This window comes from Panthera leo, chromosome A1 (assembly GCF_018350215.1).
Source record: "Panthera leo isolate Ple1 chromosome A1, P.leo_Ple1_pat1.1, whole genome shotgun sequence".
Classification (NCBI taxonomy): Eukaryota; Metazoa; Chordata; class Mammalia; order Carnivora; family Felidae; genus Panthera; species Panthera leo.
This window is the reverse complement of record NC_056679.1, coordinates 146,349,589-146,369,891: the sequence shown is the minus strand read 5'-3', so window position 1 is coordinate 146,369,891 and position 20,303 is coordinate 146,349,589. Positions and strand designations below refer to the sequence as shown.

At 33.5% G+C, this 20,303-nt stretch overlaps 1 protein-coding gene across 20 annotated transcripts in view; it reads right to left on the bottom strand.

Annotated features, from left to right (window-relative positions):
* XRCC4 (X-ray repair cross complementing 4) overlaps positions 1-20,303 on the bottom strand; it is a 313,377-nt gene that overhangs the window by 202,374 nt on the left and 90,700 nt on the right. For 18 of the 20 annotated variants that reach the window (XR_006203710.1, XR_006203720.1, XR_006203702.1 and 15 more), the window contains exons 5-6: positions 17,307-17,459; positions 16,098-16,204 (exon numbers count right to left, since the gene is read on the bottom strand). Coding sequence is in view for 7 of the 20 variants with exons in the window: in XM_042942785.1 (XP_042798719.1) it covers positions 16,098-16,204; positions 17,307-17,459 (260 nt within the window). In the remaining 13 variants the exon portion in view is untranslated. Of the gene's footprint in view, positions 1-8,854; positions 8,953-16,097; positions 16,205-17,306; positions 17,460-20,303 lie in introns of all 20 variants that reach the window. The other 2 variants (XM_042942837.1, XR_006203731.1) reach the window with 2 other exon arrangements.

The following is a 20,303-nucleotide window of genomic DNA, read 5'->3' as shown; positions in this document are numbered from 1 at the left end:
AATGCAGTTGATTAGTAACAACAGTAACCTCCTCTAGAGTGCCTAAGGAAAGAGTAGAGGAGGCTTTGATTCTCTCTTCTGGACTCATTTCCAGAGAAAATCAGAATCAGTCGAGTATTTCCATTTGCCAATTGGACACAGGAACACGTGGTTATCCAAGTCAAAGTTAGAGAAATAAGATTTATATTGATCTCAGATCAATCCTTTCTGTGCATTCAAATGAATGTTAAATAATGTCTTAGTAACTATTTTCCAGTATAATAAATGACAAAAAAAAAAGCTGTTTTACTTCATTTTTACACTAAATCTTGCCAGTTGACCTATATAAAATAGTTAAGATTTAACAACCAAATCTAGTTATTAATTAATAATAAAAGAACCTGAAAAACAGAGTGGGTAATTAAACAGCATGGGCTTTACTGTCACCCACAAGTGAGTTCAAATTTTGGCTGCTTCTCCTACTAGTTGTGTGACCTTGGACAAATTACTTAATCTCTCTTTAGAATTGAGAGCTAGAAGGCCCGATATTGATTGTGGTCAAGATGAAATGAGATACATTATGCAAGGCACCTAGCACAGCATCCCACACGGAGCAGCATAAAATCAATGTTGATTCACTTTTCCATTATTCTTTTTGACTAGAAACTTAGCAGACTCAATGACCTTGGTCTGAACAAAATTTGATTACAGTAATCCTAGGCACCCTAATTTTGATATTGTTTTGAAAGGGTAGACATACTCAAACAAAACTCCACATATTCAGTTCTCCCCAAACTGAAAAAACAGTTTCCACTGAAAGTCCTATTGCTTTAACACCTGGTCTTTTGCCCAGCCACCTGAGAATTATGTGACAGGCTGAGCCCCTGCTCATGATTTTTTGGCTTTAGGTAACAGTTCTACTAGAGACCTTTGTGGAGCAGTCACTAGTAAGACTTTTCATAATTTTTTTATGCAAATATTATGACAATTCAATTGAAAAAACAAAAAACAAAAACGTGGTTATCCATTAAATACAAAGCACCGTGCTGATGCTGAGTAGCAAAGATGAGTAAACCATGGTTTTATCCGTTTTCTTTAGAAGTTCACAATCAGGCAAGTGCACAACTATGTTGATGATATTTCTTGTGCATTTAAAAATTTTTCAGGAATGTAACAAATGTAAAAGGTGACTTTGGTGAAAAGGCTGATGTAGAATACTATAACTGCTTATTTTTGTGAAAATATTTAATGGAGGCATAATTAGAAAGCCCTCTGGCTTTTAAAATATTCTAGGATATGGTTTCATGGAAAGAAAAGTATAATGGGGGATAAAAGTTTTCTTTAGAGTAGTGTCCAACAAAATAGAGATTTAAACCAGGCTAGTCTGCAGATAAAAGGAGTGCATTTTGCAATGAAAGTCATTAAAAACACCTTATTACATGTTGTAAAGTCGAATAGCAGAGGGAATTGTGACTCATTTAAACTCTAACAAATGACCAATCCATGTAAGTGGGTCTCAGAGGCAGTTTATAATCAATCATAGTCAATGAATCTGTGAGTAAGTGGCATACCAGCCAGAGAACAGAGAATGAATGGAGTCTTTTAGGCTTATTTGGTATAACACAATGTTTAAATAAGTGTTATGAAGCTTAGGGAAAAACAACTAGTATAAATTATACTTTATCCTTCTGAAATAGGTAGGAAATTGTGCCAAACAAAAGTCATAACTGCTGGGCTTTGTTTAGCAATACGATGATGCTAAAATAAACTCTGAGGCAGTTCTGATGCTATGCCAGATAACGATAGAAGTCCAAACGTGTCAACTTCTTACTAATAGTGTTCAAACAAGATGGCAGGTAAGATGAGTTAAAAATTATAATCCAATTAAAATTGTATTTATTGTGTTCATCTCAAAGATATTAAATTATACTGTGAAGGAACCATTTACTACTTAATGAACAAATGTTAGAAATCCTACTGTGTGCAAGGCACTATGACTGGTGAGGTAGGAACACTTTTAGAACACAGAGAACAAAGAGTATGGGAAACAAGGAAAACTCTATCTATAAAGTTCTTTGAAATCCATATATCCCTAAATAAAAGAATAACATTGATTAGAATAATACTAGTCTATGTAATCTACAGAGTGCAAATACTTTCACATATATTATTGATACATGGCTTCCAGAATCCCTGCCTGAGATAGAGGTAAGAAACAGGTATTCTATCCACAATAATAAAGAGAAGATTAGACATGAGCTCTCAGCTCAGTCTAAATCTTTCCATTAAAATAGGCTATGCTAGCTCTCCTTACAGACATACACTTTATTTTCATGATGCTAACGTTCAAATAAGGAAGCAGGATTAGAATGTGGTACCATCTAAATCACGTGAGTTATTACAATTTATGTGACATTTAAACAAGCAATTCTAGGCCAAAAGGAATTCTTACAAAAAGGTAACTTTTCCTCCCCATAATTCTAAAGAGCTAGTGATTCAACAGATGTCAAAATTTCCTTCCAAGACAGAATGCAGGTTGGTTCTTAAAGTATTTAATTTTTTGTTTTTAAATTTTTGTCCCTAAATAAGCATGAGGTGAAGCAACAGAAAGATACTAATAAAGTAATGGCACCTTCATTTTATGTTTTTGAAACAATTCACTTCTTATTCTGAGTTTCTGCTGATCACACTCTTTGTAACCTGAGCTATGAGAACTTGGCTTTGAAAATAAAGTCTTCGACTGACAGCGTGTCTATGGGAAATTCTCCATATAATTATCAGATGCTATTTTTTGTTTGTTTCTTTTGTTTATCTTTGGGTTTAAACAAAAGGTGGTCACTTAAAAAGCAATTAAATTTTTAAAAGAAATGGTTCATTATTCCTGATTTCTTTTGTAATGAAAATTACAGCAAGTATATAATAGTCTGTACACACAATGTCTTAAAGATATTATTCATGGGGCGCCTGGGTGGCTTAGTCCGTTAAGCGGCCGACTTCGGCTCAGGTCATGATCTCGCGGTCCGTGAGTTCAAGCCCCGCGTCGGGCTCTGTGCTGACAGCCCAGAGCCTGGAGTCTGTTTCAGATTCTGTGTCTCCCTCTCTCTGACCCTCCCCCATTCATGATCTGTCTCTCTCTGTCTCAAAAATAAAATAAATGTTAAAAAAAAAATTAAAAAAAAAAAGATATTATTCATGTGAATTCTGACTCTAATGGTAACAAAATCTAATTTTATTTTACCTTGAAAAGCTATACACCATAATATAGCAGAGAAAGAGCTTGATCTGTAGGTGGAAAATCAGGAAAAGAAACCTGAAGAGTTTTTACAAAGAAAGTCAACAATAATTACCCTTTGAAATTTGTATTTTTTTAATAAGGAGAGTGCCAAGAATTTTGCCAGGTAAACTCAACCTATGTATTATTTTTTAAATCTCTCAAAAATTGATACTAGTAAAATTTTTATTTCAAAATGTATTATCACCTAACTTCATCATTTTGTACTTCCAAATTAAGCATGCCACAAACATCTCTGATACAGAATAACCAATGAAAGGGAATAAAGAAAAATGCACAGAGCTGTGTAAGGGAGCCTCTATTTCAGCAAACATTGTTTATTAAAGACCTAGCTTAATATCAATGAAATTAACTGCAGGATAGAAGGCCAAATTAAAAAGTAAAGTATATCAAATATTGTTATATGCTTTATTTAATTTTCAATAATCTCACGTTCTGTTGGAAATAAATTAACTTTCTAATAATGCAAATGTTGAACTGTGGAAAATGGTACATGGTGTAGTCCTCACTTAACAAGATTGAAAATGCATACTAATTAGCATATTAAAGACTGACCTATTTAGAAGTAAGGAAATATGTTTAATTTTTATTAACTCAGTGTTTTCCAAACTTACTTGATCACAAAACATTTTTAGCAAAGAAAATTTTTAACATTTATCTCCTGGAATATAGGTTTAATGGAATGAAGATCATGTCTAAGAAAATATTTTTCTAGTTCAAAGTTATCTTCCTATTAGTACTCAATTTTAACTATTGTTTTTTTCAAATAAAAACCAATGGAAAGCAGTGCCTACAGCATCTTTTTCAGAATCCATTCTTGGTTTCTTAACAATAATAGAATCCTCCCTGATACCCCATCATCACTGTCACCACTATTGGCCCCTGCAGTTTTAATAACTTTTGGGTCACCAAAGTCACATCACAATGGCGGCCATCATAATGTCTGAGAGTACTACAGTGTATGCCAAAGACTAATATCTCAAGACCAACTCACACAATACATTTTTTTAAAGTTCCCATTCATACTGCAACACCATTTCCAGTCCTTCTGAATAGCATAAAACTCGCCTCCAAGGACAAGCACTAGAGCATCAGATCAAGAGAGATGGAAAATGTAAACTACAGTGCTTAAATTCTCGAGTTGTTTCTGTTGATTTTAATCACCTTTTGGTGGGATTTAGTAATGGTGCTAATTTGCATTAGGCAAATCGTCTCCAAATCAAGGTGGTCAGTATTTCTCTGCACGAAGCAAACCAAATATTAGGTTGAAACACATGAAATTCCCAACATTTGGCCATTATTGATGCACAAAGATCTCAAATTGCAAATAAAGAGACATTTAGGGGCACTGCCTCTAATTATATCTTAATTTAAACAAAAAAAAGGAAACTGTGAATTTTTATGATGAAACAGAAAAAGTAGGATATCACAAAAGGCCTTATGGAAGAGAATATACCCAAAACTCGTGAAGCGAGTTTATACTTAAAAATCAGCATCCAGCATACTCCACCTTAGTTTTGAACATTATGGGAAAATTTTGTTTTCTTTTAATGAAGGAAATTTATCAGCAAGATTACGTTACAAATAAAAACACAACAACAACAACAACAAATGTTTCAAAGCAGTGTTTTTGAAAATTGTGAAACCTCTATACCTATTGTGAATGGATGCTTATTCATTATGGGCCAACTTCTAAAATCTTATATGTAGACTCAAATTTTGCAGGAACTGTGCACTGTTGAGTTTATTATAGGAATTCTTGAAAACATTCATTTCCAGGGAGCCTGGGTCGTTTAAGTGTGATAGTGATGATAGATATGATCATCTGAGTTCTTGATGACATTGTGAAGACACTGACTTATTCAACAATGGAAATGCTTTATGTTCACACTTGATATGTGAGATAATAAAGTCCTTATCATTACCTATACCTGAGTGTTAACTGCAGCTGAAATCATCCCAACTCAAAAACAAGCTAATGACTCTTTAGACAACAATTTTGAAAATGCATGTCATAGAGTACAGCATGCAAACCAGAGAGAAGCATGTAGATAATTTAAGACAACTATTTACTAATTACACAAACAGTTTACTATAGCCCCACTTTGTACATGACTACATAATGCTCAATACTAGCTTAGGCACTTTTATATATTTTGAAACATTTCACCAATGGGGGTAAAAACACTTTCAAAGTATTTAACATACATTTTCCATCAAAAAAAAAAAAAAACAATATGGAGAACACACACAAATTGTATTCACTAAATGAATTTTTTTTTGAAAAAAATTATTACATTCCTTTTCATTGCATGACACTGAATGAACCAGGTACTGAGGGAGTACCACCTTCAAGCAGCTAACAACCCAATGTAAAGAAACATATCTTCATACTTTATCAAAACTCCGACATACGGAAAAAATCTAATATAGATGTAACTGGAATCTCAGGAAAGGAGAAGAGAAAGAACAGGATAGAATCTCCTTAACATGAAGAAAAGAATCCAGGGGGTGCCTGGGTTTGGCTGAGCATCAGACTTTGGCTCAGATCATGATCTCACAGTGTGCGAGTCTGAGCCCCATGTACGGCGCTACGCTGACAGCTTAGAGCCCAGAGCCTGCTTCAGATTCTGTGTCAGATTCTGTGTGCGTGTGTCTCTCTCTGCTCTTCCCCCGCTCATGCTCTGTCTCTCTCTCTCTCTCAAAAATAAAAAAATAAACATAAAAAAAATTTTTAATAAATAAATAGAAAAGAAGCCAGAAGACAATGCAGTGGCATCCTCAATGTGCTTAAAACAGACAAACAAAACAATCAAACAAAAAACTGCAAACCTACAGATCTATACCTGCAAAAATTCCTTTCAAAATGGAAGGATTTCAAAGAAACCAAAACCCCAAGAATTTAAGAGCTAAGGTGCACTAAAAGAAATATTAAAGGGAATTCTCTAGGTTGAAGAAAAATGACTTTCAATGAAAACATATAAATGCAAAAAGAAATAAAAGAAATAAGGAACAAGGTAAAAGCTAAAGAGAAATGAATAATGGCTTTTCAATATTACAATAATAATCCTTTATGAGATCTAAAATAAATGGCAAATTGGAACATATGTTACAATAATGCAGAAAGTTAAGTGGAGTTAAAGCGTCCATTATCAAGGGAGTAGGAAAGTTAAATTAATGTCAGACTATAATAGGTCATGGATGTATGTTGCCATCTCTAGGATAGTCACTAAAGCAAAAATATAAGAGTTGGTAAGTAACAAATTAATAAAAGGAAAAAAAATAGAATAATGAGAATAAAAAAAAGAGTACATTAGCAGATCCATATCTAAATATGTAAATAACTATATGAACTATAAGTGGAATAAACTCTCCAATTAAAAAGAAAGATTATTAGACTGGGTTTAAAAAACAAGTATGGGGCGCCTGGATGGCTCAGTTGGTTGAGCATCTGACTTCAGCTCAGGTCATGATCTGGCGGTTCGTGAGTTCAAACCCCGCATTGGGCTCTGCGCTGACCGCTCAGAGCCTGGAGCCTGTTTCAGATTCTGTGTCCCCCTCTCTCTCTGCCCCACCCCTGCTTGTGCTCTGTCTTTCAAAAATGAATAAACATTAAAAAATTAAAAAAAAACAACTATAGATTTTAAATATATAAAAGATTGAAAGTAAAAGAGTAAAAAGAGATGAAAAAGATATATCATGTAAACATCAAGGGAAAAAAAGTTGTTACAGCTATACTATTATCAGACAAAGAACTTTAAGGGAAAGAAGCAGTACTAGACCAACAAGAGAGATTTCATAATAATAAAAAAAGTCAATCCCCAAAAAGATATAGTAATTCTAAATTTATATCCACCACATAATATATAAATAGTATACAGTCTAAGTCTGTATTTAAACTACGTCTGTATATTTTTAAATGTCTACATGGACATTTGGTAGTATTATTTAATATTTATTTAGGACCTCTATTTCCAAGCCTTTTATTCAAGGACTAAGTATAAATCACTGTTCTGCTACCTTATTTGCTTTGCCATCAAATCATAATAGAATATCCAACAAGGATATGAACATTCACATTCATCTTCACGGTGCATTAATGTCACCAAACTATATCTTTTTCCACTTAAATGTGTGCCCACTCCATTGAGTCAGAACTCAAGGAGGCCATATACTCCACCCTTCCTTTATTAGGAGCCTTAAATTGTTTTATAAAAATGAAGGCATCAAATACACTTAAATTTAAAATATAAAATCAAACTCTCAGAACTCTTAGATTTTAATAGAGTGTTCTACTAAATGAAAACAAGGAACGTTAGCACAGGAAGGGTTCTCAGAGATAAGTTCTGTAGTTAGACTTCCTGGGTTAGAATCCCAGTTCTATAATTTACTAGCTGCATTGCCTTAGAAGTTTTCTAATCTTACTGTGCCTCAATTCTCTCAACTGTAAAATAACAGTATATACTTCGTATGATTGTTGTTGCATGTATATAAAGTAATGCATATAAGAAAAATAGAATACATTCTGGCACCCATATAAATGTTTAAGTCTGTAGCAGTTGTGGTGGTGGTAATGAAGTTATGGTAATAGAGGTAATGGAACCATAATAGAAGGGTAATAGCAACAACAATAGCAATATTAATAGTAAAGAAGTAGAAAAAGGGGGAGGAACAATAATTGTAGTAGAAGAATCAGAATTAGAAGAACTAGTCACAGTAGTTACCAGTGTCAGAATAACTGTAATTTTCCAGGGTTCACAAACTCAAATACTTCCAGAAATCATGCATATGATATCAATGAATAAAGTGAACCAGATTAAATATAAAAGCCCTTTCTGTGTTAAGGACTACAGAAAACTAGGGAATCTATGTCTTTTTTAAATGCATTCAGATTTATTATTTGGAAGACTCATGTTACCAAGGGGAAAAAAAAAAGTATATGACCTAGGTCATACCAAAGACCAACAGTCACAATCTCTGATACAGTCTCAAGTTATTCCTTTATATTAAAAAAATATATATGATTGTTAATACGGCTACCCATTATGCTTGAGAAATAACAGGGCTAGCAGTACTCGAAGTTCTTTTTTTTTTTGTTCCGCCATCCCCCAAATTACAACTCTCCCCACAAAACCCTGAGTGCCACAGATACATGTTTGCAACTACTATTTCTCATTACCAGTGAGTTTTACCTCAAAGCTTGAAATTGGCACTAAGGATCTCACTTTGAGTCCTTCTTCTGCCCACCCCACTTGTAACTGTTCCCTTTCACTACATCTTGTATTCAGACTCTGCTTAGCAAGCCTGCTGATATCCATCCTTCACACATACCCCCAAATGAAGCTGCAGCAAGTATCATGTCAATGCTGGTGGGCTGGCAACATTCCAGAACCTCATCACTGGTAACCTTCCTATCCCTTTGATCTAAAATATGGCTTATAAGTGATGTTGATGAACTGGTTCAAGGAACCAGATGCGCTGTTTGTGCTGGAGATCCCTGTCACAATCACAAAGAGGCAAGAATCCTTTATACTACATTATAGACATTCAGCTGATTTAGAGAGGATCGCTACATTACCCCACCTTTTGTCTCAACCGGATCATGGTTGCAGTTACACAGGATCAGTAAAAATGTTTAGCTTCATTTTCCGAGGACAAAAATGACCCAGGCTTTCTTAAGTCTGTTTTACAATGAATCAAAAAACAATAAATAAATAAGACAGTGCAACCCCTTTAGCATTTCTTATATATAAATATTCAATCGCACCCATAGTCATCTACATCCACCTAAAGATCTCACACCCTTACATTAACAGCTTCATAAAAACTTGGTAGTACAATCTGATTTAATTTTCACAATGATACACAGCTATTACAGAACCACAATATCAACCCAAGATGGAACTTTTTAGAACACCAAGATCAGTATGTCAAACAAATAGAAATATATGAGTCACATACAGAATTTTAAATTTCCCATTAAACACATTTTAAGAAGAAAAAAGAAGTAAATGAAGTTAATAGTAATAATATATTTAACTCAATATATACAAAATAATTATTTCAAGATTTAATTAATACACAAATGCATTAATGAGACATATTACTTCTTTTCTCATACTACATTTCTGAAATCCAATGTGTAGTCTATACTTCAATCACATTTCAATTTGGACTAGCCACATTTCCAGTGTCCAACAGTCTCAGGTAGCTGGTGGCTACCTTATTGAACAGTGCAGTGCACAGCCAGAAAAATGACAGTCCGATGAACTGACAGAGTGTGATTTAGCTTCTGTTTGAATGCTATTTTCTCTTCTTCCCATCTTGTCATGTAGTCTAAATTGCAGTTTCCTTTTAACATATCTTATTCCATCTTTTCTCATTTAAATACCATTCTCCTAGGTCAATGATTCTGAATCATGTTTGGAATATAGTCCCCTTGAAAATACATTAAAAATTTGATCCTTGCTCTAGAAGAATGTACATTTGCATTGTTAAGAGTTGAACTGCCCACCCACCACCACCAAAAGGCATTTTGGAGTCTTACTCCCTGGTATCTAAGAATGTGATTTTATTTGGAGACAGAGTATTCACTGAGGTAACACACAGGAGAACCTTTCTAAGCCTCAGTTTCCTCACTGGAAAAATGACGGGCTTGAACTAGAAGATCTAGATTACTGAAGTACATAATATCTTTCCTCAGCAATTATGTGTAAGAACCCATGATTGCTAGGAAATATACTCAAACTGCACTTCCTGTTTTGTGACAGGTTTTACTAAATCAAGCTTTTTATTTAGAATTTATAAATAAATGAGCCTATGATAAAGAAGCTGGATAAGATTAAGGGAATAATCTGTGATTCTAAAGTTGAATTTCTGACTAATCTCTTTGGCAGTACATGTTGTTATCCCCTCTGTGAGTAGACATTCACTGTTTGAAGCAACGAGCTCTTTGATACTTAGAGATTTTGGATTCTGTTCTATTTTTAAAAGCTACTATATCAGTATTCATCAACTGTTTGACATAGCCATTCATTTATTTTCTAAAAGGCTATTCTATAATCACACTTCCTTTCAGGAAGCCCACCAACTAAGTAGAAGCCTAAATTACTGATAGCAGTTATACAGGGACCTTCCTGTTGGTTAAGAATCAAGACTAATTAAACTAATGTGCTAAATCTCGGGCTAATAATTACGCAGAAAAGTGGTAAGAAAGCTTATTTTATTTGTTTTAATGGTTGTATACCTTTAAAATAAAGCTAAGAAGAATAAAACATTCTAGAATAAGTATTTTTCTTATTTATACTTTTAGTAAAGTTGATTTAATTGGTCTCTAATTTTAAGAAATCTTGTCAATTTCTGCTAAGAGAAATAATTATAATTTAAAAATATTGATTATCTTAATAATTTAAAATAAATAATTAAAAACAATTAATGAGACATTAAAATAATTCCTCTTGTAAAGGCTACTTAGGAGCCAATTAAGCATAAGTTTTCAAAATGCTTTATAAGAAAAAGCCTTTTTCTATGAAGGAAGCCCAATCTTTCCAATAATTATTCACACACATTTTGAATTATGTTAACATTAAGAAATGTTTTGTAATAATGGTTAAAATTCTTAGACTATTCATATACATTTAAAAATTATTTTCTCATGTAATTTTACTATTATTACAGATCAAAATGGCTATATATATGAAAAACTGCAAAACCATAAATTATTTTTTAGTTTATATCAGACATTATTGAGGCCAATGAAAGCCCACCTGCAGTACTCAGATGCTATACTGATTACACTCTGATCTCTTTGTATTTTGGTGAGGTTCTGTTATTCAGGAGACCTACTCAACTTCAAGTTTCTCTCCAGACATGGACATCAGGTGTTATCTTGCTCTGTACCCAACAAACAGATTTCCTGTAGGAAAGGTCGTTTCACTATAACTATAGTAAATAAATCTATAGTAAATAACCCAACAGGTTATTTTTCCATTGAATTAAAAAACAAAAACAACATAAACATTAAAAAAAAAAAAAAAAAAAAGATCAGATTCTGTGTCTCCCTCTCTCTCTGCATCTCCCTGGCTCGCATTCTGTCTCTCTCTCTCTCTCAAAAATAAACATAAAAACAAAACAAAACACTGTAGGTAGGATGAGTCCAGACTAAGCAGGAAGTCCTTTAAAACCACGAGGAGTTAATACAGACTAGGGGAGAGTGAGAGTGACCATTCCATCCTCCTTTGTAATCCAGAGGCTGAGCTATAAATAGAGATCACTGCAACCAGTTTACAGATCATAATCTTAATCTGAAAGAAAGCAAAATACCTATGAACTCTAGGGCTTTACTATGCAGTTTAGTTTACTTCTTAAACTAAGGCTTTAATACCGTTGCTACCTACCTAGAAACTCTAAAAATTAAGACCTAGAAAAAGTAAACCTTGCTTTTTATTTTTACGGAAAAATATAAAATGTAGTTGTAGGGTGGTATAGACTGTGACATTCAAGATTCAGAATTCTTCTGAGATCTTTTAGCTAACAAACTTTTAAATGTTTTAAAGGGTTTTCATACTATATGGTATCATACACATAAGCATGATATACTTTATTACATTGGAGTACTGTCATCAGTTATTTCCTCAACAATCCTAATGATGGGAGGAAATTTAAAACTTTGGAGAAAAAAAGTAATAAAATAGATTGCCTATGCATAAAACTGTTACCTATCAGTTTCCTGTAAACTACAATATCCCTATTGTACTTCTGGATATATATATATATATATATATATATATGTATACATATATATACATATATATGTATATATATGTATACATATATATATCTCCAAATAAAATATATACATATATATATATATATATATATATGTATAAAAACAGACCTTTTCCTTGAATGAATACTGTGAATCACCAAGTCTCTTGGTCTCACTAAACTTATATTATGCAGGAATAGGGTAAAAAAAAAAAAGGGAACAACTCATGAGGAAATTTGGTGGTTTCAATAATAATGAAAATACATTTGCATAATAGAAATGACTACCAAGTTAAACATTTAGCCATTTAAATAAATGCCTTTCTGGAAGAGTTAAATGTATTAAATCCCATCAACTGCTTTCCTCTTGTTCTTACTGGAGGGAAAGTGTACATGAAACTGCACTACCTACAATAAATTCGAATATTTACTTGTACAATAAGAATAGGTAATGTATTACCAAGATGGCAGAATAAGTCCAGGAAAAAACTTTCACTGCTCTGGTCCAAATACATAGTAATAATATACAAAATACCAAAAGACAAAGCTATGATTAAATATATATACATATATCCCATGGAATACTAGTATATTTTGTCTCTGTAAAAGAATGACATGTAGAATATGCTAAATGATAAGGAAAGTTATTTTTTGTTTAATACATATAATATTTTTCCTCAGATGTATGGAATCTAGTTCTTAATTCCAGATGAAGCATTTTATATCTGAGGTTCTTTTTTTTATCCCTAACCTTAAGTTTCCTGAATAATTCTTACTGAAGCAGAAGGAAAAGAACAGTTAAAATTTAATATAAAAGTGCTCTTAATTCTTTTTTTCATGCTCTTAATTCTTGACATCAAAACCTGCCAAAAGCAAGTTAAATGCAATAAATAAATAAATAAATAAATAAATAAATAAATAAATAAATAAAACAGGATTGGATGCCTATAAGTCAAATATGTAGTGAACTAGATTTGAATTAAAGAAAATATGCCATGTAAAACATAGAAAAAATGTACAATGAACTAAACGTTTTTTGAAGAGAAGAGAAATTCTGCCAAATTTAAAATAGTACTATTATAGTAAAGCTTTGCTTAAAACAGACTGAACACATAAAGGACCCCATTCTCATATACCCATTATTTAACCACACATTTTCTCTTCAAAAATAATTTCCATCTACTTCAAAGGTTGGTGAGATACTCTGAATAAGGAACAAAATCAAAGACCATTGTACTCAATAAAAATTCTGAACATTTAAGTTGGAAAGAGTACAGATTCCCTTTTTAGTGAACTTTCAATTACATGTGATTATTAAAGAATGACTTCATTTTTTATTGGGTCACTAGTGTAAAACAAGCATGCCCTCCAAATAAAAGGAAATTTAACTCCGATGTGCGAAAGTGAGAGTGTGTTTGAATGTGTGATCCAATTCGAATCTAATTAGAATCAGATTAATCAACCAACTTATTGAATCAATATCATTAAATTTCCATGGCTGCAATTAGATATCTTCCTGTGTCTTTGTCCATTTATTCTGCTTTCTTTCCTGTCATTAAGCAAAGCTCCCACGTTCCAAGCTAAACAAATCCTGTCACTTGTCCATCTGATCCCATCTTCGCCCATGTACTCAGAGACAGTACTCCAGCAACTGTGGCAACATTTGCCCCCCTTCCTTCCTTAATCCCATAAATATGCAAACATGATGTTATTTCTGTCATCTAAGAAAACAACAACAACAATTCTTGACCCCACGTGCCCCTCCAGCAGCTAGCCCCACGTGCCCCTCCAGCAGCTAGCCAGATCTTTCCTTTTCGTTACAGTGAAACTTGTTACAAGTGTTGCCTAGGCTTGTTGTTTCTTTTCCAATTATCTTGTCTCATTCCTTTTGAATTTCCTCCTCTTGCTATTCCACTGAAAACGTTTTATTAAGATCCCCAATTTGTGTTGCCAAATCCATCAGTCAGTCAGTCAGTCCTTGATCCTCATCTTCTTACCCAGTCTGCACCATTCAACTCAGTTTATCTCTAGCTCCTCCTTGAAATACTTCCTTGACTTGCTCTCCAGGATAACACTCCTACAGTTTGCCTGCTACCTCCAGGCTGCTCCCTCAGCCTTCTCTGCTGGTCTCCTCAACTTACTGACCTCTACACATCCAAGTGTATGTACTAAGGTGGAGTCCTTGGATCACAGCCCTTTTCTGACTTCTCAAACTCCCCTGACAGCTCAGCCAGCTTTAAATATCTCCTTACTTAGCCTTCCCCCAAACTCCAAATTTGTATATCCAACTCCATACTCAGCATCTCAGACTTAATGCTTGTAAAACTCAGTTCCTAACCTTCCTCTTGTAGATTCCCCTAATTCAGTAAGTCAACTGCATGCCTTCAGTATTCAATCTAAAAAACTTACCATGATTAGTGTCTTTCTCTCAGGAGCCATACCCAGTTCATCAACAATATGCTGCCTCTAGACGTACCTAGAATCTGCCTGTCGTTTATCATCTTCACTGCTACCACTCAGGTCTGAGCCACTCACATCCTTCACTCATTGTTGAACCAGTGTCCCACTGCTGTATCTTCTTGTAAACTTATCACACTATGTATACTCTATTCTCAGCACAACAGCCAGATTAATCCTGCTAAAAGTGTAAGTAGGATCCCATCACTTGATGTTTGCAACCCTCCAACAATGTCCAATGTAATTCAAAGCAAAACTTGAAGTCCTTACAATAGCCTGTAAGGCCCTACACATGATCTGGCCTCTCTCTACCTCATATCATCATTCTTCCTATCTCATCTTCCTACTTTATCCATACCTCCCTCCATTCTATTGCTTGAATATATCAATAAAAAGTTAATAAAAACTCCTGCATCAAGACCTTTGTACTACCTGAGTTTTTCTGCCTGGCATGCTTACCCCACAGATAAACTTGTCGCATTCTCACCAAGGCCTTTTCTGGTGCCCTGGCTAAAATCACGACCTTTGTCCTACTTCCATCCTGACATTTTCTATCATCCTTCCCTGGTTTAGTTTTCTCTTCAGCATTTGTAACTATCTACAACAGTTTATATTCAATTTATGCATCTTGTTATTGTCTATTTCCCTGACTAGAATTTATAAACTCCATGAAAGTAGACATTTTTGTGTTTTGCTCTCTACTGCATGGTATAGTTCCTGGTACATAATAGGCACTCAAAAGGTATTTGCTAAATAAATGAATCAAACATTTATTTTGAGAATACGGGGCTTCTGTCAGAAACGTAAGTGTAAGATGTGTTCAGAGGCTCTTGCCTCTAGGAAAGGTTTAAATCTCTAGAAAAACCATCCATGGGTTTAAATCTGAGGGACTGAGTGAGGCTCAGGTACTTTAACTTAAACTGTCATTTTTCCCTTCTCTTCCCCTGTAACCCATCTTCCCCCATTACAATTTCTTTTCTGAATAGCGAGAGAAGACTCAACCTCAAGATAATGTGAAACATTCTACATCCCCCTGCTTACCCACCAATAGCTCTAGCTAGGTGATCTCAAATGTTACAGGCAGCCAGCTTCAAGCTGGAGATAACTAGCATGAACACGTATCTTGCTTATTCCTTATGCACCCTTGTAATAAGGAATAGTATGACTTGGTGAGTGTGTATGTGTGTACGTTTGCTTATTTTGTTGCTAATGAGTTGTTGCATATTATAATAAATATTATTTTCAACATTAAGTACTTGAGGTTTTAGACTAAAAACCCTAAAAGAAGTTTTGTAGAAAAGAGTTTTTACTTTTTGTTTTTTTAATGTTTATTTTTGAAAGAGAGAAAGTGGGGGAGGGGCAGAGACAGACAGGGACAGAGGATCCTAAGCAGGCTCTGCACTGACAGCAGAAAGCCTAATGTGGGGTTCGAACTCTTAGCCCTGAGGTCATGACCTAAGCTGAAGTCAGATGCTTAACTGACTGAGCCACTCAGGTGCCCTGAAAAGATTTTTTTCATAACATTTTTCATTACAGTTTATTATCATTAGAGTAATAAGCCAAGTGAAATATTCCACAAAGGTAATAAATGTATATCTCCTACCTGGAGCTAACACACAGGGATCAGGCAGGTTCTCACTTTCTTCATCAGTACTTTCATCGTAGACTGCATCTCTATCAGCGGTCATTTCAGAACATGTTGTGGCTTCCCTAGAAATAGAGCAAGATAGAATTAGAAAGTAGTGGCTCACCCTTGGTTAGGTATCAAATTCACCAGTAAGTAATTATAAAAAATGTCCCTGAAAAAACACTGTAGTTAAACAAACATATATTGAAACACATGTGATCGAGATGAAAGCACTTTAAAGACTATCTGTTAACTCTCTTAAGAACAAGCTTCTCTTCTACATAAGCTAAATGTGACTAATGTTCACTGTAATTAACTCCGGAATCAGTTTCTTATCACATCATTCATCTATCAAAATACTATTCCTCCAAATTACCTTCTGTGGATCACACAGTGTTAAGTGTTTTACTGATCTCGAAGCAGTCTGCCTTGCATTTGATTGCCCCAAACTTCTGAGACAGGTACCTTTATTCTTATTATGAAGATACCAAGTAAGACACAGAGTTTAAGGTATTTTCCCAAAGTCATGTACTAATAGATATCAGTTTGAGACCAGCACCTGAACTAGGAACATCTGACATCAAATGTTATATTCTTTATATGATGACATTAGTAAACCTGTGCTTTCTCTCAGCTTCAAGGCAATAGATCCAAGCCTGTATCCACTAAAATAATTAAGTGGATAAATGATAAATAAAACAATAAAACAATAAAACAATAAAAATCAGACTAAAATAATTATAGTTGTCCAAACCATACCAGCTGTAAATCCCCTGTGACTTTTCCTTAAAAATCAAGTACACATCCATACTCTCAGCCACCTGATTCCAAGATTAACTACTGCTGAGACACCAAATGATAAATGTGTATTCAACTCTGCAGTTTTGCAGAAGATAAAAGTTTTTAATTAATATATTTTTAATGATGTCTAAGAATTAAACAAATAATACTTACTTAAACCATGTGACAGTTTGAGGATTTAAGTACAGCTATGACAGTGGGGAGACATGGAGAGATCATGCTGAGAATTCTCCAGCCCACTGATTCCAACAGCCAGAGCATCTCACCGCAGACTAGCAAATGATCTCCTAGGCTACAAAGTTGGCACCTAACTTTCATTAAGTTTGGGAAGAAATTCCATTTAAATTTATGTATCTGTCATCTCAAAACAGACACTCCAAATACCTTTCACGCTCAATGTTCCTTTCTGGTTCTTGACCTTCATTTAACAATTTATGCAAGCTTCTGATCTTTGCTTTCTTCTCATTCAGCACTAGAATAAACCGCTTATAAAGATCAGTCTCCAAAGCTTCCTTAGCACTCACACATTTTTCAAATCTAAAATGTAAATAAACAAATAAATAAATCATGCAGTTTTCTTTAACATTAATATTATTTAACCCAATAGTGAAGATGATTTCAAGAAAACTTTTTAAGGAAAGTATAATTAAAAGTCACTTTTATGGGTTTCCATTGATTTAAAGTTTTATATAGATAATTAAGCAAATAATGAAAATTTATTGCTTATTAATGTTAGTAATTTATGTAGTGAGATAAGGATCAAAATTGGAAAATGATACCAAAAAGCTTTCAAAACATCTAAATGCTTAAATGTTAATAATTTATTCACATCTACGATTTATTTCCAAAAGGATATTTTTTTATGGGAGAAATTTCACACCAGAGTAATTATAGCCTACGTTTTCTGTATTTTGCTAGTATTACTATAATATTAACTGTGATAGTGTTTTGTGATTAAATGATTTACCTAATATGTTTTCCCTAAACAGATAATGAATTGCTCCACAGCAAGAACATGACTTGTAGAGCTGTGTCTTCAGTACCAGGCATACTCACTCACATATGCACGTATATAATGAATGCAAATATTTAATGTGAAATTCCTGGAAATGTGAAACACTATGTATCTCCAATTTTAGATACATAAAACATAAAATTTTCTGTCATTTATAATTCTTTCTACACTGTTCAAATAAGTGGACAAAAGACTATACTAATTTTAATCTCCCAGATGTAAGAAAGCTAGTAAGCAGAGACTGCATATGTAAGATTTGTGCATACACACAAACCATGAACACACCTATATTTTAAAGATTCAAATATAAATTATTTCATGTAAAATATTCTTGTAAACGTAGTCTTGCTCTGCCTAGTTTTCTCTTCATTATTTATTTATACTTTTGTTGTTCTATACAGGTATTCTAGTATTTTCATGATATCTGTATTTATGTGTATATATTTCAGATATTTACAATATATAATTTCTTCAGTGAAAACTTAGAAACAAAAATGTCAAAATTTGATACCTTTGATATATATGTCCTTATGCTTTCAACAACCTACCTATCTAGAGATGTAAAGAATTAGGGCCTCTTATGGAATGAAAAGGAACAAAAAGTAGTATAATTTCTGGGAGTAATTATAGCACTCTTACAGTATAGTCATTGCCAAGGCCGTCAACTCCATAAAGGCAGGGTGCAGGTGTGTTTTATTGACTGCTTTATCCTCAGTGCCTAACACAGTGTTTGGCATTCGAGAGATGAGCAGCAGCTATCAGAAAAATGAATAAAGTAAGGGATTTACTATGGACATCTTATAAGGAAATGGAGAACCAGTGATTCTGAAGTTATTTTTCACTCTTTAACAGCTGTTCACCACTGTAATAGTAACATTTTTGATCTGCTTCAGCTTCTAAAAAACCTGTGGTAAATATTAATACAACAGTACTCCTTTTACCAAGCAAAGCTCTTTGAGAAAGATGTATACCAAAAGGTGTAGGGAAAAAAACAGAGCCAAAGCTGAAGAGGAGCTGGTAATACTGATGGCTTATTTTAAGCAGGGATGTCAATGCATTTTTATTTCATATGCAAAGCATTATATAAACATTCTACATAATTTTCTTGAAGTACTTTTTAATGTAACATAACAAAAATTTTAAGAGACGAGTAGAATATATGTACCACTAAAATACTTGAGTATATTATAAAATACTTTAAACAAAGGCAAAGTAAAAATCAATTATAAGAATGTACAATAAAAATCTTGTATATTATATAAAGTTTTAGGAACAGTAATCAATTAGTTATTTACCTGATTTAAATGCATACTTAATCTCCATATAAGTCACTTCAATAATTCTTAATTGAAAGATTCTGTGCACGTAACAATTATCAAGCACATTTCAAAACCTTTATTAAAATTAACATTTAGTATAACATATGGATTTAAATGAAAATATCAAAATAAAATATCATATAATCTGTGTAAAGAATACCATCAATCCTAATGAGTAGTATCACAACTACACTGTCCAAGTTAACATGTCTGTGATGGGAGAGCACACAATAGAATAAATGGCATCCCATGACTTCACTTCGCTTGGTTTTAGAAAACCTTAAGGATTTTCTGGCAACTAAACTTCTGATTATCAAACTGGATGTCACTTCCTAGACAAAACTAGGAAGTGGGTGTTGACGAGGAGACAGTATTAATGTGAACAGTTTCAGGACATAAATTTACCCTTAATTATTAATTTATCAACAAATTTAGAGAACACTATCCTTCTATTCAATATTCAGTAACTAAGAGGTATATACCATCTGCCCCATCCCATTTTTAATGCCAATTCTCTCTTACAGCATTATGATGTTACTATGCCTTCCATGTTACTTGCCTCCTGTCAACCTTCCACAGAAAGAACTAGACAGGTATTAGAACATGAGGCCATTTAGTGCAGGAGAGACATGGGATTCATTGCTAAGTCAGTGATACTAAAGGAGAACTCACATACAACTAGATTCCAACTAGATCTCTAAGCAAAAGCCAAACCTAATGAAACCAAAGACAATATCAAACAGCAAAGGAGTAATGATGTTTCATCCTTTCAACACTGACTAGGACAACAGAACAATAATGCTAAGGATAATTATTACCCTAGGACTGACATATCTATAAATTTAGTCAAAAAACAGTTATTAAAAAAAATAAAAAAATAAAGACGTCTGGGGAAAATACTGAATATTCAAAATAAAATATTTCTGCACAGGAAGACAAAGAATCTAAGAAGAACATCAAAACATAACAAAAATAAGAGCAAAAACAAGGGAATTTCATGCAAAAACAAAATCCAAAATAAAACAGATTAAATGATAACCCAAAATA